Consider the following 26,519-nt stretch of genomic DNA (forward strand, 5'->3'; position numbering starts at 1 on the left):
GTACACGTCAGAATGACACTTGCTGTTCATAGATGATCACAATGTGTGACGCTTGAACAATGCTTTGGACATAGGCAGCTAGCAATTGATGAATGATGTGGCTGGCATGATGCATTTATTTGCATGACTGGATTTTTGTGTTGACAGTTGGGGTATGATTTCGGGTACCTTGTGTTTTCTCCCTAGGAGGGAATAGTCCAATCACCCTTATTAACTATATTATGCGCAATTCCATAGTCACGATTCCCGCCTCGAGGATCGTATGAAAGCCTGACAGAGGCAAGGAGGATAATTCTATATGAGTTGGATCAAAGTATGCTCTAACATGACGGAGCAGAGGCCGATCAGAAATTCGTCGTCAGCTCCAATAGTTGAAATTGCTAGACAGGTTCAATCAAATCTGAAGTGTTACCTGGATGGGGCTTGGAATATGCTGCATCACTGAGTCACTGGCGAGGATTGTCTTATACAAGACTTTTAGGTCTAGGAGGTGGTATGGGGACAGCACGGCAAGAAAACTTTGAGAGCCACAGCCATTCGGCGATGGGACTTGGCCTGTCCTTTGGATCATTTGATCACGTAACTATGATAGCCGATTTCCCAGGCTTTCCGGTTGCTTCATTGGATAGCATCGGGCATTCGGTATGTCACCAAGATGTTATCATAAGTTCATGTTCGAGGGATGCGCCGTGGAAATGTTTGCCACTGTAGAGCTCATGGCAACTGCTGATATGATCGTCATTGGTGCGAACGCAAATAGGCAATACTTTTCTTGTCTTTCTGGCAATGGCTTTCACGCAGATCGAGTGACCACTGATCGTATTTAAATTTACGGCCTCAATGGTTTTGTGCCCACAAGCCCGAAAGTTGCCTGAGCCAGCGGTCACATTGCTATATTTCCTAGCGTAACTGGGTGCCCCGATGCGATGTGCCTTGGGGCGGAACCGCGGGCCCTGCCGAGCGTTCCAATTTGCACCTAAAAACATGCTAAACCTTCCCCCCTGAGCCCATGATTACTGGACAAAGCTCTCCTAAATATGGTAAGCGCCAAGGGTCTTTGCTTGCATGCGGATCCCCTATTCTCAGATCTTGAAGCACGGTTCTCAACCCAGAAAAAAAGCTACGATGATCTCCTAGACTTGCTTCACTATTTGCGTCTCTGGCAACGCCATACGTGATTCTCTCGCCAACTGAGCTCTTGCAATTTTCTGCTGGCTTCGGCCACATGCCGCCAGCTACATGTCCCCCGCGGCTTTTCTTCGCAATGTCTTGCGCCTCCTCGTCCCCTTTGCTTTGATCATCACGACCTACCTGTACCTTTACCCTGTCTTCCTGGGCTGCGCGTTCCCGCTCCCCGACTCGCAACCAGCAACAGCCGCCTTCCAGTCGACCGTTCAGCAACACATTGGGAATGTTGATCTGAGCATTGCGCCCTTTCGTCTCCTCGCGCTGGGTGATCCCCAGCTCGAGGGTGACACCTCACTACCGGACACGTACCGCACCCCCTTCAACCACCTAAAGAGTTTTGCGTTGAACATTGCTTTCCAAACGTCGCACAGTTCCCTTCGGGAACGCATACGGCAATCACTGCACGACTTGGTAGATCTATACCTCGAGGATATACCAGACGCTCTCGAGTCAATACGGAAACGCATCGATCTGTTTGGCAACGACTTTTATCTTGCCCACATCTACCGAACGCTCAAGTGGTGGACCAAGCCTTCACACGTCACGGTACTTGGAGATCTCTTGGGTAGCCAGTGGATCGGCGACGAAGAATTCGAGAGGCGAAGCTGGAGATACTGGAACAGAGCATTTGCCGGGGGTGAACGAGTGCCTGACGAGGTCGCTGTGCACCCTGCCGAGGAATACCAGCTGACTGGCTATCTTGGTAATGAAGGAAGCAATGGCACAGTATGGCGCAACCGGATCATCAACATTGCCGGAAACCATGACGTAGGGTACGCAGGTGATCTGACGATTGAACGACTCGAACGATTCGAGCAGGCTTTTGGCAAGGCTGCCTACGAGTTGCGCTTCGAGTTGCCCATTACCAACGCGACCCTGAACGCGACGATCATGGATACGGAAAAGAACCCCGATTCGAACCGATTAGCGCCCGAGATCAGAATCGTCGTTATCAACAATATGAATCTGGATACGCCAGCGATCACTCCAGAGCTCCAGGATCATACCTACACCTTTGTCAACGATGTCATCAACACTGCCGCCGCCGTCGAGTATCAAGGCCACTTCACTTTGGTCCTGACGCATATTCCCATGTACAAACCCGAAGGCGTCTGCGTTGATGCGCCATTCTTTGATTTCCACTCTTCCGAGGAGGGAGGCGGTGTCAAGGAGCAATATCAACTATCTGCAGATGCTTCCAAAGGCTTTCTCGAGGGTATCTACGGCATTCATAAGGACATTAACGCGCCAGGTAGCGGCAAGGGCCGGCATGGGTTGGTCATCAATGGCCACGACCACGAAGGTTGTGATATCTTCCACTTCATCAACCAGACAACAGGGGATAGCTTGGATGATCGCAATTGGGAGGTTGTACGGTGGCATGAGGCTCAACAGAAGGCTATTCCCGGAAAGCCTGGACACCCTGGCCTACGAGAAGTCACTGTACGCAGCATGATGGGCGGGTTTGGCGGTAATGCCGGCCTGCTCAGCGCCTGGTTCGACGAGGACGCCTGGGAATGGAAGTATGAATTCGTCAACTGTGCGCTTGGGAAGCAGTACCTGTGGTGGTTCGTACATATCTTTGACCTCATACTTGTCGTCGTAGTCTTGGTATATCCCATTTTCACTGCTCTGGTTGCTGCTGGGGTCGTGGACGATGTATGGCCAGATTTTATTGCGTCACGCATCAGACAGTCGGAGAAGCCTCAGAAACCTGATGTCGCCAAGAATGTACAAGTTGGAAATGGGCAAACAAAAACGGCATCATAGAAAGGGGGAGTCTTTTGGATATGTCAGGATATGGTCGTTTCATCAGCCTTGCATAGGCTCTGGCGTTGGTATGTGTTTTTCAGGAATTCCGGCATTCAAGTTTGGGAATCTCCGATTGTATGAATCAAAACTGCATGTACAGCATATGATTATCGAATTCAATAGACGTCCAATAATCTAATGAAGGGTTGTATTTATCCTGCATGGCTTGAAATCTTGTATTATGTGGCACGACTGACTCTGCAACGACAAGTGCTTCAAAGGCTATGATGTTTGAGAATAAAACTCGGAAATATCAGCTAAGGCCAAGTCCAGTGCCGAGAGATGGCTGACTCATTTTTCAGAAGCGTTTGCCGTTGAATATGAATGCGCGACCGTTGCACTGGATCAGATGCCAAGATTGGCAGTATGGTTGACAAGTCAACATTCAGCAATGCGAGGATGGCCTGACTGAAAAGAGTAACCTCTCACAGATGCTTATTGGTGGCAAAAGTAGACATAGTCTTGGCTCTAGAAGCTTTGGAGGATTTATTGATTGCTTAGGGGCTTTTCTTGGCCCGTCTTGCAGGCTCACTTGCCTGGCTGAGCGGGATCATCGTGGTTGAGGTATTTATCACGCCAAGAAGATCAGGCTCACAGACTGCATGAACTATCTGCAGTCTAAGGCTTAGAAAGTGTTCCATCATATCAGTCTCGTATCTTGCTCCCGTCTGAGACAACCGCCTATGTGCTCCTGTTTGACGATATATGTATACAAATCCACCATTATCTACGAAGCTTTTCTCCAATGAAGTCTGAATAACCTAAAAGTCAAGTCAACGAGCAACACGTCGACGATGGTGATATAGTAGGTACAGATTAGGTCGCCTCGATCTTAATAACGTTTGAAACCACTTCTTCAGGATGAATCACGATTAAATCGTTTGCAGATGGCTTGTCTAAGAAATTTTATATAGCTTGCATGGAGTGATCTCTTACTTTGAAGTTTCGTCTCGAGTAATAATATGATTATTTCATCAAATTGCCAAACATTTTCTTATTCACACGAAAGACTACGGTAGACAAGATGTCTTTTATGCTCTTCAACGACAACTTGTGTGGGCACCCCTTTTCAAACAGTTTTATAGCACCCAGCCTCAATCAATGTTGGAGGACAACCTGGGGTGCAAGGTCTCTTTATATCGCGAACCTACCTGCATGCGAAAACGGCGGAACACCGACCCTGTGGGTTGCAGCGAGCGGCGGCTGTTGGACGAATTGGGGACGCAGCAGCGGCGGCGAAGGCGAACAACTAGACGACGACGACGATGACACGGAAAAGGCCATAATGGCCAAGAGACAAAACATGCCGGGCATGTGCCTGTCGTCGTCGGACGGCGACGCCAACTCCATGTACTGGTACAGTTTTAGCGACACGGCAACCTGTCACACCCTGCCCTGCCAGCAGGCGATCCAGTATACCAAATTCGTCTGCTCGGGCGCGGCCTATGCGGTGACTACCTCGGACTCGACGGCCATGTTTGCCATCAAGACGCCGATTGTGGTGCTCTTTTTGTTCCAGATGGTGCTGGTGGCTTCCATGATAATATACAATGCTCTTGAACTTTGATCGCCTTGCCTCGATAGATCTGGGTAAATCAAGGATGGGTCGATCAATAGAACATTGGTTATTGCAAGGGGCGAACGGAGAAACAAGTCGTTGTTTGGGTGAAATGGGGAGCGAAACGATACTGCGGATCATATCATACAATACCCGGCTGGATGGGCCAATTTTTCAATTTGCCACCACTGCTGATTCAATATCTGTGCCCAATAGTCATGACATGATGATCTTGATCCGTCTTGTAAGACTTTCGTATGGGATTTATATATGCGGGCCAATAAAACAACTATTATGAGGGCGCCATACTTGCGTGTGTCTCCTCCCGAATTCAAGAAGCAGGATCAGGCGACAGTGACAGATCAATTAAAGGAAATGTTTTCACTACAATATCATAGAGAGGCTAGAGTAAACGAGACTGCTGAATCGGCACTGTTATAGTGATAGCACGAGTCGTCCCTTTCAAGTTGTTCCATTTTATCGGGCCTAACTAAGCGGCACTCGGACTTTTCATATGCATTTCTTCTTATCGATCGTAAAAAAAAAAAGACGACCTTGACCGGCAATGATAAATGTCTCCACGCAGGAGTTTATGCGTGCCCCAATTCCCCAAACTCAATTTGCACAGCTTGCCAATCAGTGAGAGTGCTAAATACTACGCGGCCTCCGCCGGTGGGGGTGAGAGTGAAAGTGGTCCAAAGTCCAGGGCCAGGTCCGGGGGTCCAAGGATTCTCCCATTCCCCCATCCCCGCATTGAGCCTAAAAAGAAAGGATTCAATCTCCGTCGCGACAAAGGAGCCCATGAACAGCTCATTTGTTCTTGGCTAATATCACCAACCCAGATTACAGTTCCAGGAAGGAGTCTTGTTCTAGCAAACCAGTCACACTTTATTGCGTCGTGTCGTCTATTTGTGCGTGTACAAACCATTTGCTCTTCATCCTATTGTGTGCTTACGAGGAACCACGCATGATGTTATACACTAACCGTCCACTCACATGCACAAGCAGGGTGTGGCAACCAGATTGCATCGATCCAGGATGTGCAAGTCAGGGTCCAGTGACAGTTTAGAGAGAAAGAACCCTTCACTCGACGCGTAGACTTGTACTATGCCTACATGGTACTTAGCTACCACGTCTGAACATTATCACAAGTGAGAAAGCCTTGCCAAAGTACCATATCCACTGTACATTAGAATCTTTGTGCTCGACATATCGTACAAGCAGCGTTCCGGGGATATCCAATGATTTCACCGCCTTGGCTCGGGCTATTCCTGTCGGCATCCGTGACATATGATGACTGATGATAATGTATTCCTTGTAAGCTGGCGACTTCGTTTACAGCTTGTAGGCTTGGCACTAACCCCCAGAAAACAACGGCAATGCTAGCGTCAGCTTTGTGCCATGGGGTTCTGGGGTACGGGTTCTTACGACTTGGTAGGGGAACGTGGAGAGAATCCACGCGGGAAGATGGGCCGAGGTGAATCCCTTGGCCCTGGGCGGACCCAATCGAGCACAAGAAGATGCAAGTCCCTGTGAAGCGAGGCCACCCCCCCTTCTGAGACGACGGGCTATACAACGCTCGCCCGGGACAAGGCCAGGTCAGGCCAGGCCATCTGTTTGGTGGGAAATGCAGATCGCACAGCTTTCCACCTCTCTTGAGCTTCCATTGCGCCAAGAATGGCTTGACCTGCTCACCATCCAACGTCTAGAGCTCTTCTCACCTCGCTCCAACCAACCCCCCAAAGAAGTACTATGCCGCCTGGCCGCTCCAATTTATTGGGACCATGTGCTGCAACCCATGGAAACAACCATGAGCACACCTCCACCTGCAGATCGGGGGTCGATTTTTGGCAGTCGGGCGCCTCTCATAAGAAAGGACATTCCACGACTTTGTTGGTCTGAGTTTTTTGCTTCTCGCGTTTTTTTGGAGATCCCTTTCACCAATTTGCTGGAGACCTAGCAAAGTCAGGCCAGGTTTCCACTCGTGGATCAGCATTAATTAGGGAACAAAACAGAGGAACAGGACCAAGTCCTCACGCCCATCATGGCTTCTTTTCTCAAGCTCATCGTCAAAAATGAGGCGATGAACACTGATCCTCATGAGATCTACAACTGGAGAGTCTACTTGTTGGCTGGATCGGTAAGCCTTCAACCTCGCGCAAGTGACTCTGGCCATTGCAGTTCAAGAATACTCACAATTCGCGATACAGGCATGTTTCGGTGCCATGTCCTTTGGATGGGACAGTGGTGTTATTGGAGGTGTGATCGAAATGTCGCCGTTTCAAAAGTAGGTGACAACCCCATGATCACGCCGAGTTCGGGTTTGAGAATACTAACCACGTCTTGATATACAGTGACTACGGCTTCGTCAACAACGGCAAAATTGACTCGGTTGCGGTTGCTAATCTAAAGGGCAATATCGTATCGGTTCTCCAAGCTGGATGCTTCTTTGGAGCCCTTGCCGGTTTCCCTATTCCTGATATAATCGGCCGAAAGTGGTCTCTTATCTGGGCTTCGGTATGCATCATGCTCGGAGTCATTATGCAAGCCGCTGCATCGGGTCACATCGAGGCCATGTACATTGGCCGTCTCCTTTCTGGTTCGTTCCTTTCTATATGCTCGATTTTATATTATAATCGACAAGCTTCTAACCAATTTCTGTAGGTTTCGGTGTCGGTTGTGCCAGTGTCGTCAATCCCATTTACGTTTCCGAAAACGCACCTCGAGCTATCCGTGGCTTGTTGACTGGTCTTTATCAGCTCTTCATCGTCACTGGTGGTATGCTTGCTTTTTGGATCAATTACGGCGCGAGTCTGAACGAAAAGGGCAAAGTCATGTACATTGTTCCCCTTGCCGTCCAAGCTATTCCAGCGATACTCTTGTTCTCTCTTATGATGATCAGCAACGAATCGCCTCGATACCTAGCAAGAAAGGACAAGTGGGAGGAAGCGCGGCAAATTCTGACCAGAGTGCGGAATCTGCCCGAAGGCCATCCGTATCTCGAGGAAGAGATCTCCGAGATCTCAGAACAGCTCAATTACGAAAGACAACTCATTGGTGATGCCACCACATGGACCCTACTGAAGGAAATGTTCACGATTCCCACGAACCGCAAGCGAGCCATCCTTAGCATATTCCTCATGGTTTGGCAACAAATGACTGGAACAAACGCCATCAACACCTATGCTCCCACCATCTTCTCTCAGTTGGGCGTGAGTGGTACCTCGAACCAGCTCTTCAGCACGGGAATCTACGGCATCGTCAAAGTGGTGTCTTGTACAATCTTCCTCCTCTTCATGGCCGACTCGCTCGGACGCCGGCGATCATTGCTGGTCTCTTCTGTTGGACAGTCCATCTGCATGTTCTACATTGGTCTGTACGTGAGAATCTCGCCGCCGGCCAAGGACGCGCCTATTACTCCGCAAGGATATGTTGCCTTGGTATGCATCTTTATCTTTGCGGCATTCTTCCAGTTTGGATGGGGACCTGCCTGCTGGATCTATGTCTCTGAGATTCCAACCCAGCGTCTCCGGCCTCTTGTGAGTATTTTTCATTCTTTGTGACAGGTAAACACATGCTAACAGCACCGTAGAATGTTGCCTTGGCCGCAGCCACACAGTGGCTCTTCAACTTTGTCGTCGCCCGGGCTGTCCCCAACATGATCGTCACGGTCGGTGCCAATGGATACGGTACCTATCTTATTTTTGGCAGTTTTGGCGTTATTATGTTCTTCTTTGTTTGGTTCCTCATTCCCGAGACGAAAGGTATGTCCATTTCCACTGTCAAATTTAGCATGCAAGGCAGATGGCTGACATTACTGCAGGTGTTGCTCTTGAACAAATGGACGCCCTCTTTGGCGTCAACGAGGAAGAGAAGCGTGCCATGGCAAATGATGCTGAGAAAGCTGCTGCCACGGCCATTGAAGTCTCGCCGGATACTCATCGCCATGGGTAGATTTGTTGAGAATGGGCCTAACATCATTTGGATTGTCAAGCGAACTCAAAAATTCTCGAGAAGATAGTCAATCATTTATGATGGAGCGAATTCGCATGAGATGGGAATATATTATCAATAATATGCCCTCAATCACATCATTGGGATACTCTTTGATCTTTGCCAACAGCACCAGAGTTCGATTGTGGTTGAGATACAATGCCATGTTCACGATGTTGAGTGCAATTAAGTCTGTATTGCGCCTCGTTCATAGGGATTAGACGGTGCATGCAGCTTGGTTGGCTGACGGCCACACAGGTTTTTCCTGATTTGGAGCTCAAGGACCTGAGCTTCGGGGTTAGGGACTCAGACTTCTTTCAAAGCCGAGACAGTGCTCGCGGATTTGGCACAAGGCATGAACCTTTTTGGGACAGTCGACTGTAAAAGCGTCCACTCAACGCCACCGACGTATCTCCGTAACGCGAGTCGCGACTTGCCCCGCGATGGATTTAGTGTATGAAGCACGTACAGGCCGAGTGACTTTACTGTGAATAATTACAATTCTTGAGCAAAACAAGCGCAGCATTCGTATTGTAAGGGACCTATGGACATATAGCAATACTCGTCTACCTAATCATGATTGAAAGTCTAAGATGACCGTACTAACTGCAAGTTCTTGGGCCTCCCGCAAATTTGGCTGGTTCATGTATATAATGGCTCTGAACAAGTACACACGTATTACGCATATAACACTACCTGCCATTGGTGCCCACTACCCGCTAGGATCTTGCTGAGTTCGGCCCTACGAGAGCTGCCCACCCGTCCAGATCCTCCTTCATTTCTGCCCCGCCATATCGGACGTAGGTGGACTAAATTCGAGCTCTATAGCCGAACGCAAATGCGGACGTGGCTTAGTAACGACTCCTGACGATGCAGTCTTTGGTTCTTGAAGGATGCGGCGATCTCGTTATGTCCCTGAGCTTATTCCGTGTATGGCCGTGAGTCTGTGACATGTTTGACATGCCAGTGAAGATAAATATCAAGTCCATGGCTGCTCAATTTTGTCTTGTATAAAGCTGTCTGAGCATCATTCCAAGTTGCACAAGCTCTACCCAGCATTTACAATTACCACAGAAACGACTTTCCTAGATCAATGAAATCCATCGTCTCCCACGTCAAGAACCTGGCCCATACCTCCACAGCCTCCTCACCCACAGACACAGAAACCGCCGCTGGTTCTTCTTCTGTAGCCGTATTCGCAAACATGTCTCTCCAGGACAAGGTTGTACTCATCACAGGCGCCTCCAAGGGCATCGGGCGGGCCATTGCGCAAAAGGCAGCCAGCCAAGGCGCCAAGGTCGTCATCAACTACTCGCGGGATAGCACACCCGCCGATGCTCTGGTGAAGGAGATTGGGGCAGACCGGGCCCTCGCCGTGCAAGCCGACGTTTCCAAGCTGCCGGAAATCGAGAAGCTGGTAGAGGCGGCCGTGGCGCGGTTCGGCCGCATCGACGTGCTCGTCCCCAACGCCGGCATCATGCCGCTACAGCCCCTGGCCGCCGTCACCGAGGACATTTACACGCGCGTCTTTGACCTCAACGTCAAGGGGCCGCTCTTCCTCGCGCAAAAGGTGGCGCCGCACATGCCCCAAGGAGGTCGCATCATCTTCATCTCGACGGGCATCACGCGCAGCAGCGCCGTCCCGCCCGTCTATGCCGTCTACGCCATGACCAAGGGCGCCGTCGAACAAATGACGCGCGCGCTATCCAAGGAGCTCGGCGCCAAGGGCATCACGGTCAACGCCGTGGCTCCCGGACCTACTGCTACTGATTTATTCATGGAAGGCAAGCCCGAAGCCATGATTAACGGCATCAAGGCCGCCAGTCCTTTCAATCGCTTGGGTGACCCGGCCGAAATTGCCAATGTTGTTACTTTTGTCGCGAGCCCGGAGAGTGCTTGGATATCGGGCCAGATTATTGGTGCCAATGGTGCTTCTTTTGTGTAGATTAGAGCAAGTCTTGAGATATGTTGAGAACCGAGTATTACTTGATGAATTGCTACTGGAATTTTCACACGAAATCCACATCACTTGAATTGTTGTACAAGCACACGAGGTGCCCAATTATGGTTTAGCTGATTGACATTTCTTGATCGCAATTGACATTGCAGTACAACAAGTAGGTGAAGCTTAACGGGTGCTGCATAGCTCCGGCCCGAAGCGGTCCGCACATATGGAGCACTCTATACATTGTGTGGAAACAGATTTATACTACACGGCTGCGTCAAAGCTTGGTCGATGTGCTTCTTGTACCTACCCGAGTAGTGATCAAGAATTGACTCTTCGCGAGTCACTGCCCACGTGTCGAAACTCTTTTTTTCCCAGGTCCAATATAAATAGAAAACATCGTGCAGTCCATCGATGCAATGCTTATAGCATCGGAGACTTTTCATGACTCTACAAAAAACCAAGCAGCAAAGCTTCCGTCGTTGCGAATACTAAGCGATCGCTCTCCAACAACCCCAACTCTTTCCCCAGCCACATGATTTTCCAGCAAGGCTGCACTTGCATCCTTGTCCCGTCATCACAGACGTCTAATACAAGGACAGGATTGACTATAAGCCTCTTCAGAGACCAATTGACTCTTTGATGAGGAGTCGGGGAGATCATGTTATCCATTTTCACCCCTGGCGGTCTCTGCGGGGTTCGCGGGGTAGCTTCCGTGATGATCCTCGCTGCTTGTTCTTCCAAGTGACTGAGAGGAAAGTTTTTGAACCGAAATGCTATGCCATCCTTGCTCTTTGGACGCTTTGCTCGGGGCGTCATTGCACATGGCCAAGCGGTTTGTGTGCATATGCAAGGTAAGAAATGTGAATACCTAAAATTTCGTATAAAGCGCAGGCTTTCCGCTCAAGGTGCTTTGGTGTCCGGAGTCCTCTGACACCTCGCTCCTCTTACACGGGCCTGACAGCTAGAGAATCATCATGTTGGTCACACGAGGTTTTGGAACATGCGTTGCATTTGCCTGCAGCTGGGGGCTGGGCCGCGTCGCCGCTCAGCAGTTTGACCCAAACGTGGGCAGCTCTGGCGTCTCGTGGGATCCCGCCAGCGTGGGCACAAACAAGAGCACCAATGCGACGTATTCCAACCCCGTCATGACGGTCAACGTCGGCGACCCCTTCATCACCCGCTATACCGCCGACGATGGGGATTGGTACCTGTTTACCTATACCACCAACGACAATGTCACTTTGCGTCGTAGTCGATTCCTTACCGACAATTGGGATGAGATTGAGACCAGAACCGTCTTTACTCCTGATCCGGTCGAAGATAAAGGCCAACCATGGTCTACTTCCATCTGGGCTCCAGAGATTCACAATATCTCAGGAACTTGGTACATGTAAGTGAAACCTCATGCTGATCATAGCCCAGAGCCTCTTACTCACTTGGCCTCTGCTCCATAGAATATTCACTGCCACGCCTGATACAGACAATCCACCACCATTGCAAGATGCTATGTGTCCATTCAGTTGCCCTGCCGTCAACCATCGAATGTTTGTTCTCGAGGGCGGCGGTCCTGACCCGTGGACCGCCAACTTCACCCTGAAGAGCATGCTCAACACGTATGATCAATTTGCCATTGACGGAACCTATTTTTCTTTCGAGGGTAAATTGTATCACATCTACTCGTGCTGGGAAAATGCATATTCTGGCTGGCCTGCAAATCTGTGTATCACGGCAATGTCTGATCCATGGACAATTTCGTCAAACCTTAGTGACCGTCGAATGGTGAGTGACATACATAATAGGCTCTTAGCAAAAGTTGAATTGAGACTGATGGAATGATTATAGATCAGCGTTCCAAACCAACCATGGGAGCAGGTCCCATACGGTCGTCCCACCCGCCTCGCGACCAATGAGGGCCCACAACAGCTCACCAATCCAAAGACGGGCCAAAACTTTGTGATATACTCGGCGGCCAGAGTCAACACGCCCTTTTACTGCCTCGGCATGCTGGAGCTGGTGGGCAACGACCCCATGGAATACCAGTCGTGGCGAAAGCACACGGAAGGCTGCGTCTTTCACCAAAACACCAAGACCGGCATCTACGGCACCGGCCACGCCAGCTTCACCACGTCGCCCGACGGCTCCGAGGACTACGTTGTGTACCACGCCCAGACGACGCCGAACCCGGCGGCCGACTTGTACCGGACAACAAGGATACAAAAGTTCACTTGGAATGATGATGGAACGCCCAACTTTCCATTGGCAGAAAACGGCCCGTTCAATGTCCCGGCAGGGCAGCAAGCTTTGACTTTGTAGTTGTTGTATCGTGTATGTCATTACAAAATGATACAGATTTTCACCCTATAGAGTCTGTTCTGGGGGGCACAGGATATATAATGTGTTCAATTTGATGAAATTGCCAAAAATGCGGCTCGCCTACTAGCGAGATGACAAAGCTCCAAGCAAGTTGTCTTACGAAATAGCGCGCATACCAGTCGCAAAGGCTGCCTGGCCCTCTGCGATCCCTGCGTTCGACACAGGCTTCGGGCCTCCACATTTTGATTTCCGCAGTTTTCCACGTCCTCCAAGTTTTCTACAATTGGGGCTGTTGAGGCTCCTGAAATTTTAAGCTCAATCTGCCTCGCTCTGTGACACTGGGAACGCATCTACCTGCCGAATGCGTGAATCAAGGTCGTCGCAGATGCTGATTCTCAACTGTAGTAAGAATACGTAGAGTAGACTAAGATTTTTCACGTTTATACGCGTTTGTTGTAGCCAATCGTAATCAGCTCAATGTGCTTCAACATTTCAATAGAATGACAGTATTGACTGTGAAACCAATTCGTTCACTTGATTGGGAGAATGTCGGTCCGAGGTAGATGACGTAAAATTATCAAATACTTTTCGTGAACAAGAATTATTGCCAAGTTTGGCAGTCTTGGTAAGAAATTCAGTACTAGAGAGTACAGGAAAAGCCCTCAGGAGAGGAAATCACACCATAAAGCACATCCATAGCAGCCTCGAGTCAGTAATAATCGGCCCGTTTGGAGCATTTGGACCCCAGATTAGTGCCCATAGTCCCCAATAACGATGATGTTTTGGGCGGACATTCCCGGGGTCATGAATGGCTGAAAAGAAAGCCACCCGCAGCCACTGTAGCCCCGCGCGCGCTATTTCCCCGCAAAAACTCATGTTTGTCATCCTTCCGCCCTCTTTTGTTTTCCATCTTCCAGAATGCTGGCCGGCTTCTACCGCTCGTCTGACGAGTACCGTAGCCGCGGTGGATACTGGTTATGATTACAATCAGACTGGGCGCTCCAAATGAGGAGCGGGTTTACACTGAATCCAGTATGGGCCAATCCGTTTCGGGGCTTGGCTGATCCTATGATTTGGTACATGCTTCGAATGCCTGCAATTACCCAAATATGCCACTTGCAAGTTTGTACTATCGCGTCGTTTCCCGCTCGCTCTCTTCTGTTTTGGTTAGGAACAGTTGCCGTGTCATCCCTAGACAAAATGCACGAGTAGACCGAGTTCAACTTCTCTCCCCCTCCCATCCATCCTAGACCTACCTAGCCCTTGACCCTGGCTCGTCGGGTGGCCCGAGATCCTGGATATGGCTGAATAGAGTTTTGGGCGGTCGCGATAATACTCGGCGCTTTCGTCACGAGAAAAGTCTGGGCATGACCTGACGCCCAGCAAGAAAAAACTGGTCTCGTCAAGAGTCCACAATGGTGAAATCACAGCTCCATCGTGTTGTAGTGTACTTGACCTAGGCCGGGGGTGTCTCTCGACTTGGGAATAAATAGAGCTCACTCCCTCTCTGCACTCAGGATATTTCTATACGTAGTTGTTATCCTCGCCATAGTCTATCAGATTTGGGGTAACCTGGAACGGCAAGCCGCCAATAGACAGACAGCCACGCCACCATGCTGAAATCGTTGGCGTATACAGCCCTTCTCGTGGGAGGAGCAAGCTGCCAAAATGTTGCAACCTACGTCAACCCGGCCGTCCCAACGGGCGTGCCAATCGAGGGCAACTACACTGGCGGTCTCCGTCCCCAGGTTCACTTTTCGCCTCCGCAACATTTCATGAACGACCCCAATGGCATGTTTGTCGATGCCAATGGCACGTGGCACATTTACTACCAGTACAATCCCACCGGAAACGCCGCTGGCAATCAGCACTGGGGACATGCCACCTCTGAGGACCTGTACCACTGGGTAAACCAGCCCATTGCCCTTTTCCCTCCAGAGGAAATGGTCTATGTATTCTCCGGCTCTGCAGTAGTCGATGTGAACAATACTTCTGGATTCTTCCCAGACCAGGACAATGGTGTGGTTGCCATCTTCACGTTGGCCCGTTACTACGAAGACGGTTCTGCCGGGCCGCAGACTCAGAACATTGCCTATTCGCACGACGGCGGCTACACCTTTGAGTACTATGATGGAAACCCGGTGATTGACAGCACGAGCAGTCAATTCCGCGACCCCAAGGTCATTTGGTACGAGGACCACTGGGTTGCAGTCGTGGCGTGGTCGCAAGAATTCGTCGTGGGCATCTTCACCAGCCCCGACTTGAAGAACTGGACGCACGCCTCCAACTTTTCGCACCACGGCCTGCTGGGCACCCAGTACGAGTGTCCCAACCTCGTCAAGATGCCCGTGAGGGACGAGGACTACAATATTGTCGACAGCAAGTACGTCATGACCATTTCGGTCCAGCCTGGCGCGCCTCTTGGAGGATCCATCACCGAGTATTTCCCTGGCGACTTCAACGGAACGCACTTTACAACCCTTGATGATGCCACGCGCCTGACCGATTTTGCCAAGGACAACTATGCTGCGCAGTACTTTTACGGCCTGCCTGATGACGAGAATGCAGTCAACCTGGGTTGGGCCTCCAACTGGCAGTACGCCCAGACGGTCCCGACCGGCAATCTCGAGAACTGGCGAAGTGCCATGACTCTGCCGCGGGCCAACTACCTCACCAACGCGACGCGCATAGGCTGGGTGGTCATCAACGAGCTCTACGACCCGACCCCCGTCTTGGACGCACCGCTGAATGAGTCCACCATTGGCAACGGCACCGTGACGGTCGATTACTCGGACGTCTCGTCCAACGCGCTGTACATTGAGGCCAACGTGACGGGACTAAACACGACGCAGCTGACGTCGTACTCGACGCTCAACATCACTTTTACGTCTCCGGCTTCAGGCGAGGCACTTCGCTCCGGATTCTTCTTTAGCGGTGACACGCCCTTTTTCGTGGACCGCGGCCTTATTCGCGGCTTTGACAATGTCTTCTTCACGGACAAGTTCTCCGTTGCCGACGTCTACAGCGATGGAACCGGCAAGACCCTGGCGTCCTGGAGCGTGCAGGCATTCATCGACCGCAGCATTGCCGAGTTCTTTGTCGACGGCGGTGTACATGCCAGCACCGTGCTCTTCTACCCGACGCAGCCCCTTACCAGCGCCAGCGTCGCCACTCGGGACCTGCCCGCCGGGGCCGAGGTGAGCGTTGCCGTGTGGTCGGTTGCCAGCGCGTGGGCCGAGTACGAGAACGAGAACGGAACGGTGGTCGGCAATGTGACCCAGTCTAGTTCCTCCTCTACTTCGAGCAAGAGGTACAAGATGTACGAGGGCAAGTTTACTGCATAAACGAATAATGCACGCCGCCATGATATAATGAATAGTTCTTAATAAATATTGAATTCTACGTCAAGATAATCATACATATTCGTTGATGCATTGTCCCAGCACGCTGAGCGTGCATGCAAAATCGTGGCCATGGCTTGGGAGCCTTTGGCGCAACATGGTATCCAAAACCAACGCCTGGCCATACCCAAAAAGCAGTGGTAATTCGCTCTCTATCACTCATGATCATAATACCGACAGCAAGGCGAAAATGGCAGCGACGATAGCAACCACTTGCGGCCTATATCTCGTGGCATCACTTCCCTCCTCGGCACTGACCTCCTCGCTATACTGACCCTCGACATTGCCGCGGGGCCAGTACTCGCAGGCCAGATACCAGCCGGAATCACCACACAGCTTGCGACTGCAGCCCACATCCGTGGTATTCTTCCAGACGAGCTGGGTGAAATGCCCCGTGTCCTCGGAGAACTGGGGATCGCCAAAATCATAACTCTTGCGCTCGTCGCCCCAGGCCTCGACGCACGACGTGGCATTGGAGCAGCCCAGGGCCAAGTTTTCGCCATAGGGGCCGCCGCTGTGGGCAAACGCGCAGTCGGACGCGTTGAGGTAGTCCGAGGCATAGTCCTCGAGCGTCGCGTTCCAGGTCACGCCGGTTGCATTGTGTTGGGTGCGGTACGTGTTGGTCGAGTTGAGCACGGCCGACGTGAACAGGTCCTCGCGCACAAACTCGGGCGCGTCGGTCGGGATCGTGGGTCCCACGGTTACCACAATGGTGCCCCGTGCCGACGCGAGAGCCGCGAGGGCTGTTGTGGAGAGGATTAAAGTTGGGACGAACATTTGTTGTTCTTTTGTCTTTGTTTGGACTCGCTAGGGCCGTATCTTGTATAGCGGGCTCTGGGCACCAGGAGCCCCGGGCCAATTGACAATGTCTGCGCTGAGAGAATGCACCAAAGGCCCGCCGAGTTTTGAGCTGTGTATTCAGACAGTAAAATGTTCTTGCTTCTTGTATGACTGAGAGTATTTATTCTGAAATTTGCTAAAGATTTCCAAGAACCTCCAGGACATTAAAAGCACATGTCGAGTCGAGCAGCAGGAGCATCTTTAACTTGTCCGTACCTATTGCCAATTCAGGGATCTCTTGGAACTTGGAACCAGTGACGTAGGTACCATTCAGGGGTCTTGGCCCGAACCTGACTCAATCTTCAGGGGTATTCAGTGGCCTAAAAACTCTAAGCGAGTGGTGCCAGGGGACCACCAATCGACGTTCGCAGGGGGCTTCTATTTCTACCAGTGACACCTGCCCAAAATACATCTCTCAAATGCCGGGAAAGACGCCAAAAAGGTGTTTGGCCTTTTATCTCAACATTTTCCATCTTTGATTTGTTTCTCCTCAAAGTCTAATGCGAACAGATAATGAAACCAAATTCAAATACACAGACAAATGAATATTATTGTTTTCGACCCTCGGACTGCTCCTCGTCTCCATGTAATAAGAAAAAAGGAAAAAAGAAATAGGAAGTTATACAAGATTGTGAAGAATAGAAGAGTACCCGCATCCCCCCAACTCCGAACATCCATAAGACATTAATGACAAGACACACTTTGCTCATTTCCCCGATCCATCCTTTGCTCCGGCCTTGCTCATATTTTTAAACCATCTTCTCACCCTGCGACTTACCTTGCGATGCCGCAGTAGCTTCAGCCGCCGTCGCCGCCGCCGCCGCCTCTTCGGCCTCTTGTTGCTTGGCAATCTTCTTGACCGACTTCCACTCCATGGCAAGGGACCCAATCATGGACAGGCCCGCCATGGCCAGGGCCACGTAAAAAGTCTGGGTCAGCGACTTGCTCACGGCATCGCGCAGGACGGGCAGCTGTTCCGGCGATAGGGTCGCCTCAATCTGTGCCGTGCCCTCGGTCATGAGGCTGTGCGCGTCCTTGACCACGATGCCCAGGTACGACTCGATGTTGTTCTTGAGCTGGTTCTGGAAGACGGACTCGCCTACCGAGAGCACAATTGCGGAGCCAATGGTCTGGCCAAATACAATGATTGATGTTCCAATGGGAATGTCTCTGTTTGGCAACCACGAATTAGAACTCTGAATGTCTCGTGAAGAAAAGAAAATGACCGTTTGCTTACTCTTTGGACAAGACTGCCTGAGCTCCAATGAGGGGCTGCTGGAAACCTATACCTACACCTGCTCCGAAGATGGCAGGGAATATGATAAGAAGCGTGTTAGACGTGTCGGGATAGATTGACGACATCAAGCCGATCCCGACAGACATGAGAATCGATCCGAGAATCATAAAAGGAGTGTAATAACCGAGACCAGAAACGAGCGCACCACTGAGAAGAACAGAGACAATGACACCGATGAGCACCGGCAACAGACGAAGACCGGATTGCGTAGACGTTGCGTTGAGGACGAGCTGGAACCACAGAGGAAGCTATAACATCCGGTTAGCATTCAAGTTTCATCATTGTACTTAGGGCAAACCCCTCTAGACTCACAAAGTAGGTCATGACAACCAGGGCCGACGCGGTACACAAAATGTACCAGAAACCTGCAAGGATAGAACGTTGCTTAATGATTCGAAAGGGAATCATGGCCGTATCTGCGTTAACATGCTGCGAATAGGCAAAGACAAGGAACAAGGTAAAACCTAGGACAAAGAGCAAAATCACACCCATGTCATCCCAAGCATATTTTGAGCCTGTAAGAAAATAGAATGAGTTACGCGAAATGACAATTGAGAAATCTTGGGGACACAACTTACCACCGTATTGAAGGGCGAGCAGGATGCAAACAATGGGCGGCATGATGAGCGCGGCACCAATCAGGTCAAGATCACGAGCCGTCTGGGCCCACGTACGCTTGACGGCTTGCTGCGGGCGATTCTGCTCGGGGATGCGCAGGAAGAAGAACACGGCAACCAGGACAAACCCGCCAATGGGGAGGTTGATGTAGAAACACCAGCGCCAGTTGAGCTTGTCGGTGAGCGTACCACCGATGATGGGCGCCGAGATCATGGCCACGCCCTCCATGGCGCCAATCACGCCGCCCAGGATGGAGCGCATCTGCAGAGGCACGACCTGGGAGATGATGATGAGGCCGCCCGACAGGATGCCGCTCGTGCCCATGCCCTGCACGGCGCGCCCCACGATGAAGACGGTCGAGTTGGGCGCCACGGCCGCCAGCACGGACCCGATCATGAAGATGGCAATGGCGCCCAGAAACGTCAGCTTGGCCGGGAAGATGGTGTAGATGCGGCCAAACAGGACCTGGAACGCGCACGTGGTCATGAGAAAGGCGCTGCCGTACCAGCCCACGTCGTCGAGGCTGGAGAACTCGGCCGTGATGTGCGGGACGGCCGTGGCGATGACGTTGACGTCCATGGCCACCAGGAAGACGGCCAGGGACAGGGCAAAGATGACGGCCGCCAGAGGGAGGCCGTAGAGGTACGTCGTGTTTGGCGGCGGCGGCAGCGCATCCTCGGCAGGGGCCGTGGGCTTCTCCGAAGCCCCCTCGAGCCGATCCCACGTGTCGACGGTCGGGGCCGTCATGGACCGCGAGTCGGCGCTGCTGGTGATGGCCACCTCGTCAAAGTTGGAAAATGTCACGACTCTCGGCTGGCCGAACGCCCCCGAATTTCGGTACGAGTTGCGGTATATAGAGTTTCTGTTGGGGCTGAGCGGACTGACGGGTTCTCGCTCGTTTGCTCGGGCGTGAAATGGGTTGTTAGAAAAGGGATTGTTGGAAAAGGTGACGGCCTGGGGACTCTGGCTGTCCTGAGTGTGACGGGCTTGCTCAACTTGAGCATCATAGTCCACCCTGGCAAAGCCAATTCCAGCACCATTGTTACCCAAGCCGGTGAAGCTCATGGTGCTGATGGAGGGGCTTGAGATCAGGTCCAGGCGGGACAGACTGTTCTCAAAGTCATTTCTCAAACCACTGTTGACCGTACTGTACCTCTGTGTGGGAGCCGCCTGGCTTTTGGTGGCTAGAGTGGGCACAACTGCTCGACCAACCTCGACTTCCTGATAGGCAGGGACCGGGTCCGGCTCGCCGTCGTCGGGGTCCATGCGAGACGCGACGCTGGGGATGCGCTTGCTACGCACTGCGCGTGCGGGAGGTGGGGGATGTCTCGAGGATGATCGCCTGCGATGGTGATGGCCGGATGAGCTCGCGACTGCTGGCTCAGCACTCGGTGGCTGGGAGGACTCTCCAGTCACAACGCTGGCGCTGGTAGCCCCGGTGGCATTGGTCCTCTTGGACAGGCTTCGCCATAGAGGCTTCTTCCATGATGGATCGTTGAAAGGGATCACATCCGAGTCTGCATCAGGGAATCCTTGCGTACCAATATCTGCCTCTTCATTGCCGCGAAGGTTGGTCAGTGCCTTTTGGCTCTGTCGCAGCAGGTCTCGCAGGTCCTCTCCTCCCTCCGTCTCGCCCGTTCGACCGGTGCGTGCGCTTCGTCGAGTCGACCAGGCCTTTCGAGAGTAGTTGGAGGCACTGTAGCGACGGGTGCCATAGGTGAACCAACTCTGGTTGGTATCAGAGGTTCCTGGGCGCTGCTGCTCCGCGGGATCTTTGAGGCCCGGGTAGAGGGCATTCGACATGGGCCACATGATGACAAAAGGAAAACGAGGTAATGCTTTCGCAACCTTCTGGACTTGGTGATGGTGATGATGATGATGTTGTGTGACTGAGGAGAATGCAAGGCAAATTAATGTGGAAGAGACGGCAACGCCCTCTTTTTGTCGACCAAACCACCGTGGTTCAGTCCAGTTTTCAGTTCAAGGCGATAGTAATTCTGAGAAAGAACCCCGTATCCTGAACGCGCAATACTTCTCCCCTTTGAGAAGCAGCAAGCCGCAAGCCATGATCAGCACGTTCTCATAGACAAGACGGGTTGCCACAATGGCTTTTGCTAGAGCAGGATAAAGCCCAAAGGTATCCATGCTTACTGTCTAGCAAACACAGAATAGTCTCGCGATCTGGTTACCAACGTCGATAAAAGTGAGGCGACCGAGCACAGATAATGCTTACAGGGAAGACTCTCTCCAGATTCGGACGTCTTCAGCAGCTGTGGTGATCACTGGTCCGGTGAGCAGCAAAACCGCCCGGAGACGCATTCGGTATAGAAGTCGACCATGCACACGTAGGAAAAGTAAGTCTACGTCAAACAATGGCCACTTTTACCCCATACAACTACAGTACAATTGCCACAGATGGCAGCAAGGACAAGCAATTGGGATAGTACGCACGTGGCTTGGCCACTCGGCAGCCAATTGTGTTCCATGTCCATTTCCTTTTTAGGCACTGGCACCCACTAAATTTGTGGGTGGCTCCGGTCGGCCGCCTCACTATTGCCAGGCCCCGAGCTGAGCTTACTATTGTTCAAGAGAGCATCTGGTCAACTTGTCATCCACTAAGCGCGACAAGTTTTGGTTTTCTCTGGCAGTAGCTAACATTAGATACATATCCAGCCAGCTCTAGTACTGTAACAATATTTAATGTCTAGTGCACTCGGACTGCGCAAAGACGGCCGACTCTTTTTACTGTACGGTTGGTGGTGAGCTTCAATAGGCATCGGCCCTGACGATCGGAACGCGACCAAGCCCAGAAGAATAGAGTGCTTACTTTGTTACATACATCTGCAGAAAATCTATTTTGGGAAATGGCTCTTTAAGATTGAAACAGAAACCTGCTTTCTACGAGCTCTGATTCCAGTCAAAGTTTATATAGAGAATGCGACGCCATTCAAAATCGCGTGCCGAAGGATTGTGGGTCAGCTGGTTGCAGCAACGCCAAAGAGCATCCCAAGGATTCTGAGCATATGTAGATTGCCAAGTAGGCAGGTTTCTTCGAAAAGAAAACTGATTGTCGACTTTGGTTTTTCTTTTAATTTTTCCTCTCCTGCCCACTCTTATGTCCGCCTCGACATTTAGATATTTTCCATTTATTAACTCATCAACCCTCGCCAGTCTTCAACTATATACTCTACAGTAGACCATATATAATCAAAAGGAGTCAAAATTCTTCCCTCCAAGCTTGAAAGAGGTTCCTTGATTAATAGAGGTCAACTGGAGCAGAGACAACATGATTGACCGGCTCATCAATGGCTTTCAAGCCCTATCCTACGGCTCTCTGCTCGGTCTAGGACTCCTCTTTGGCATCGCAGCCGCCAACTATAAGGCCCTACCCTTTGTGTCAACCCTGAGGATCCTCCCCGCCGTCCTCCGGCTGCTGAAGCCTCGACTCCCACCCTGGCACCGGGCCGTCAAGGCAAAGATCGCCGCCGTGACACCGCCGGGCGTCCCCTTTGCAACGGCGCCCGCTCTCACGTCCCTGGCCGCGTCGCCCCGCCTGTTTCGGCACCAGGTCACCACGTCGCGCGCCGTCGCTGCCGATCTGGACATTAACGTGCACAAGTCCAACAGCACCTTTTTCGCCGACGCCGATATTGGCCGCACCCGGCTGCTGGCCGACCTGCTGAGCGACGGGCTCGCGGGGCTGGGACCCGCCAACTTTATCCTCGCGGGCGCCCAGTGCCGCTTCCTCCGCGAGGTGCGCCCTTACGCGGCGTATGACGTCTCGTCGCGCGTCCTGGCATGGACGGACCGTTCCTTTTATGTTGTGACCTACTTTTTAAAGCCTCGCGCCAAGCTGCCGTTTGAGATTGACGTGCTGGGTGGTCCCCAGGCCCTGCTCTCTGCCGCCGATGACGGCCTCAGGAGAAAGGTGTATGCCGTGCTGGTGACCAAGTTTGTCTTCAAGGCTGGTCGCGCGACGGTGGCGCCGGAACAGATTCTCCGCGCGTCGGGGCTGTTGGTCGATGATGATGGAAGCAACACGGACGGCGGCGAGAAGACGACCACTGGGGTTGGCTTGCCGCGTGAGGGGATGTTGCATGGGCAGAATGTCGATGCTGCAGTAAAGGCGGGACTGGAGTATGTTGCGCGGTGCATGGAGTAGATGAGGGCAGACGTTGGTCATAGCCACGGGCAGCTCCAAGGGATGAATTGAAGCTCCCACATTGAAGAAAGTTTTCATTATCACACACCAAAATGAAATCTCACACTTTTATAGGGACTGGACATGAGCAAGTAGCCATTTCAAGTGGGGGGAAGTAGAAGATTATTTATTGTGAAGAAGCTATTTGTCGTAGCGCATGGGTATCATAACATGAAGAAGAGGATTAAATTTTACGTGTCCTTTGTTGGGTCAAGAAAGCCGTAGTGGCGGTAGTGTAACGGTCATCATCCCCCCAAAAAGCTTTAAGTCACTCCATACAATGGACGCAGATTTATTGTAGGTTATCTGCGCTCGCATTACAGGAAAGACCGCACCTTGTCGGCGACTCGGGCGACTAGCGACGTCTCCGAGACATCAGTGGCAGCAGAGCGCTCACTCTCAAACGACTCCCGTCGCTGTGTCTCGTGGACAAACTTGGGCCACGTGTTGGTCAGCACCAGGTACTTGACATTGCGCTCAGCCACGTCAAAGACGCGCGGGGTGAAGCCGTCGGAGATCTCGCCCATGTACCGTACCCGGTCGACCATTTCGCCAAAGTCGATGCGTGCATCGTTGTTGGACGAACCAGACGACGTGTCCTTGCTGTCCCGGCTGACGGCGCGGTCCATTGGCGACGAAGGGGGGCCAGTCCTTGCACTCTCGAATGGCAATGCCGTGTTGACCCGGGCCTCGCCACAGATGATGCGGGCCGGACCCTCAAAGACGGCCTCGAGATCCCGCAGCTCTTGTGATGACAGATTAACGGGGAACTCGGCATCGCGCGGGCTAATGAGATCCGTGTAAATGGCCAGGGCATGGGTGAAAGCCTCGCGGAGTTCATCTTCGGTGCAGGCGGCCGCATGGAGCTGGGTCCACGAAGCCTTCCAGCGTGCAAGTCTGGTCAAGAAGGCAATGTTTTCACCCGAAAAGTCGCGGAGAGCCGAAAACTCCTGAAGAGCAACCGGATTGTCGACCAGCACACGGTCGAGAGCCTGCATGGTGAGCAGGCAATCGCTGCCGCTGCTGTCCCGGTTGTTGATTGTTGTCGAAGTGAGGTGCGACTCGCCCTTTTCCAGCTGCGACATGCTCTTCCACTCGTTGGGATCCACCACCGAGCCCACCAGCGTCGACTGTGTCATTTGAGACGAGTTCTCCCACCTGGTGTTGGCGTCGGCGGCTCTCCTGCTCTGAATCTTTTGGCGGACGACAATGTAGCAAGGGACAAAGACGGTAAAGATCTCAAAGAACATGATGGAAAGATGAATCCTAAAAAGACGGGCACAATTGTGTCAGCGACCTAATAGTCCTTGTACGACACAAAACACACACACACACACACATCTCTACAACCATCGCCTATATCCAATCATATAGGGTGCATAATCGTAAACTCACCATTCACTGGGCGCAAAGTACATATTGACCTTGGCGAATGCAGGGGCGTAAGATGAGGCTAAAAATAGAGGCGTCGCGTGGAGACTACACAGTAACAAAGAGTTCGCATGTCAGCTCGGCTATAAAACATGTGACCAGGGGCGACATGGGGCCACAAAAGAGGGCCGAGACCCAGGTGAGAAGAATCCTTACTTTGATAGGCAGCATGCAATAGTCTGCGTCCTCCAGCCCAGAGTATCACGAATTCCCCAGGCTTTCCAGATGAGGTAGGGGGCGACCTGCAAAATAAAAAAAAGCCATGTCAGCCACAATCACATAAAACGAACAAGCAGCAGCAAACTGTGGCTTGGAGGGAGGGACAGAGAAACGCGTACCATCCATGTCCAGATCACCTGCCACATGACTGATGGCCACCATTCCCAGCCGCGGCCCAGGTCGACAAGCTGCTCCGGGATGGTGGCGCCCTTGAGCTCCGTGCCGGGAATGCCATAGGTTGGGTGATATTTCTTGCAAGCAAACCACATGCCGACAGTCAACAGGACCTGAAAGATCATGCCGAATCCAATGTATATCAATATCCTGGTGGTATACTGCATATTCCTCAGGCGGCAGAGCCAGGATGTCGAGGCGCCGTTGCAGCCCGTGTAACGTTTCCGGTAGTGTGAAAGAGTGAATTGCTTCTGCATCTCGGCCACGTACAGAAAGCGGGTGTTGGAGGCGTGGAAAAGGGCAATGCCGAGCGGAAACCAAATGCCCATGAAGAAATACTGAATGTCGTAGGCCAGAATAACGGGGACCGACTGGCCGATGGGGTAGACGACCTGGGCGAGAATCCAGTAGCAGTGAAGGAAAGCAATGGAAGTGAGTGACAGTCCAATTCCGCGGACTCTAAGGATGGGCATCCGCCGGTTCGCCACGAGAAAACCCATGCCGCAGAGGACGAGAAACGTCCATGTCGCGCCAAAGGCAATATAGAAGCGGCCAATGGCGTCCCATTTGGGTGGCAGCGTAGGGAACGAGTACAGATCCATAATGAGTGGCAGCCCTTGGGGAAATTTGTTAGAATGATGGACCTTTGGATGTTTTGGACGAAAAGACGACAAGGAGCAAAAACCCAAGAAAGGTCAAATGTGACGGATCACCATGGTTTTCTTAAAGGCAGGTTTGACAGGTTTGACAGTCAAAGACTAAGACGGAAGTGTTCGAGCCGCTTGACCCAAGCGCACCTGGGCCAAGGCGGGCCTCCCTGTCTCCCCATATTACGATGCCTGCACTTTTGTTACCAGGATGGGCAAGAGACATGGTCGATCGCGCTGCTATTGACAGGGCAAAGACCGCTTGGGGTTCGAGTCTGTCAACTAGTGCCATGGCAGATGTCTACCCCGTTGGCTGGGCTGCTGGGTTGGACGAGGAGTTCTCCGTAGTGGGAATCATGGAATGACGAAACGTCCTAGTAGTTTGTTTTTCACCTTTTTAGGTCAAAAAAGTACCTGCATATTCTTTTTCCAACTAGCGACTATAGCCGGTACATGCCCTACACGGCCGGTTCATGATGCCTTCTAGTTCAAACGGTAAGATGAGCATCATCACAAGAATGGCTCATGACAGGAACCTCTTAGAAGACTCTATTGCGCATGGCCTGTTTGAGAACTTCAGCCCTGTAACTGTGGCTTTGTGTTAAGCGATGTGACTATCAACGCCATTGGGTAGGTGGCATTGTTTGGATTAAGTTCACCCTAGGTTGCGAGCCCATGAACTTGATTTTTGGATCGATCCGAGACAGGCCCTGCACATCAGATCATTGAGCACCAGGCACCAGGGCAAACCCAGGACTGCTGGCAAGTTGGTCATCCTGCAGGTTGTATACTGCCTGTCCATTTCATTTGAGTTCTCGATCGCTCCTGAAGATCTCCAGCGCCATTAGCAAATGGAAACTCCAACGCTGAGTCGCGGGT

At 51.8% G+C, this 26,519-nt stretch overlaps 10 protein-coding genes across 10 annotated transcripts; 7 read left to right on the forward strand and 3 right to left on the reverse strand.

The window, feature by feature from the left end:
* Positions 1–1,239: 1,239 nt before the first annotated feature.
* On the forward strand, positions 1,240–2,958 carry PFICI_02544 (uncharacterized protein; the record flags this gene model as incomplete). Its single annotated transcript, XM_007831125.1, has 1 exon — positions 1,240–2,958. One exon carries the CDS (start codon positions 1,240–1,242, stop codon positions 2,956–2,958), a length of 1,719 nt encoding a protein of 572 aa, XP_007829316.1.
* Positions 2,959–4,024: 1,066 nt separating this feature from the next.
* PFICI_02545 (uncharacterized protein) lies at positions 4,025–4,567 on the forward strand (the record flags this gene model as incomplete). The annotated part of the gene is made up of 1 exon (XM_007831126.1): positions 4,025–4,567. The coding sequence occupies one exon, from the start codon at positions 4,025–4,027 to the stop codon at positions 4,565–4,567; it is 543 nt and encodes a 180-aa protein (XP_007829317.1).
* Positions 4,568–6,602: 2,035 nt separating this feature from the next.
* On the forward strand, positions 6,603–8,512 carry PFICI_02546 (uncharacterized protein; the record flags this gene model as incomplete). The annotated part of the gene is made up of 6 exons (XM_007831127.1): positions 6,603–6,698; positions 6,769–6,845; positions 6,913–7,157; positions 7,223–8,097; positions 8,151–8,322; positions 8,382–8,512. 6 exons carry the CDS (start codon positions 6,603–6,605, stop codon positions 8,510–8,512), a joined length of 1,596 nt encoding a protein of 531 aa, XP_007829318.1.
* Positions 8,513–9,644: 1,132 nt separating this feature from the next.
* Positions 9,645–10,496, forward strand: PFICI_02547 (uncharacterized protein; the record flags this gene model as incomplete). Its single annotated transcript, XM_007831128.1, has 1 exon — positions 9,645–10,496. One exon carries the CDS (start codon positions 9,645–9,647, stop codon positions 10,494–10,496), a length of 852 nt encoding a protein of 283 aa, XP_007829319.1.
* A 977-nt stretch (positions 10,497–11,473) lies between these two features.
* On the forward strand, positions 11,474–12,812 carry PFICI_02548 (uncharacterized protein; the record flags this gene model as incomplete). Its single annotated transcript, XM_007831129.1, has 3 exons — positions 11,474–11,889; positions 11,954–12,278; positions 12,342–12,812. 3 exons carry the CDS (start codon positions 11,474–11,476, stop codon positions 12,810–12,812), a joined length of 1,212 nt encoding a protein of 403 aa, XP_007829320.1.
* Positions 12,813–14,425: 1,613 nt separating this feature from the next.
* On the forward strand, positions 14,426–16,156 carry PFICI_02549 (uncharacterized protein; the record flags this gene model as incomplete). The annotated part of the gene is made up of 1 exon (XM_007831130.1): positions 14,426–16,156. The coding sequence occupies one exon, from the start codon at positions 14,426–14,428 to the stop codon at positions 16,154–16,156; it is 1,731 nt and encodes a 576-aa protein (XP_007829321.1).
* Positions 16,157–16,378: 222 nt separating this feature from the next.
* On the reverse strand, positions 16,379–16,990 carry PFICI_02550 (uncharacterized protein; the record flags this gene model as incomplete). The annotated part of the gene is made up of 1 exon (XM_007831131.1): positions 16,379–16,990. One exon carries the CDS (start codon positions 16,988–16,990, stop codon positions 16,379–16,381), a length of 612 nt encoding a protein of 203 aa, XP_007829322.1.
* An 812-nt stretch (positions 16,991–17,802) lies between these two features.
* PFICI_02551 (uncharacterized protein) lies at positions 17,803–20,780 on the reverse strand (the record flags this gene model as incomplete). Its single annotated transcript, XM_007831132.1, has 4 exons — positions 17,803–18,223; positions 18,291–18,598; positions 18,663–18,865; positions 18,929–20,780. The coding sequence occupies 4 exons, from the start codon at positions 20,778–20,780 to the stop codon at positions 17,803–17,805; spliced, it is 2,784 nt and encodes a 927-aa protein (XP_007829323.1).
* A 1,474-nt stretch (positions 20,781–22,254) lies between these two features.
* Positions 22,255–23,130, forward strand: PFICI_02552 (uncharacterized protein; the record flags this gene model as incomplete). Its single annotated transcript, XM_007831133.1, has 1 exon — positions 22,255–23,130. One exon carries the CDS (start codon positions 22,255–22,257, stop codon positions 23,128–23,130), a length of 876 nt encoding a protein of 291 aa, XP_007829324.1.
* Positions 23,131–23,486: 356 nt separating this feature from the next.
* On the reverse strand, positions 23,487–25,595 carry PFICI_02553 (uncharacterized protein; the record flags this gene model as incomplete). Its single annotated transcript, XM_007831134.1, has 4 exons — positions 23,487–24,435; positions 24,565–24,648; positions 24,757–24,842; positions 24,939–25,595. 4 exons carry the CDS (start codon positions 25,593–25,595, stop codon positions 23,487–23,489), a joined length of 1,776 nt encoding a protein of 591 aa, XP_007829325.1.
* Positions 25,596–26,519: the final 924 nt, after the last annotated feature.

Source organism: Pestalotiopsis fici (genome assembly GCF_000516985.1).
Source record: "Pestalotiopsis fici W106-1 unplaced genomic scaffold PFICI_Scf_2, whole genome shotgun sequence".
NCBI classification, from domain to species: Eukaryota; Fungi; Ascomycota; class Sordariomycetes; order Amphisphaeriales; family Sporocadaceae; genus Pestalotiopsis; species Pestalotiopsis fici.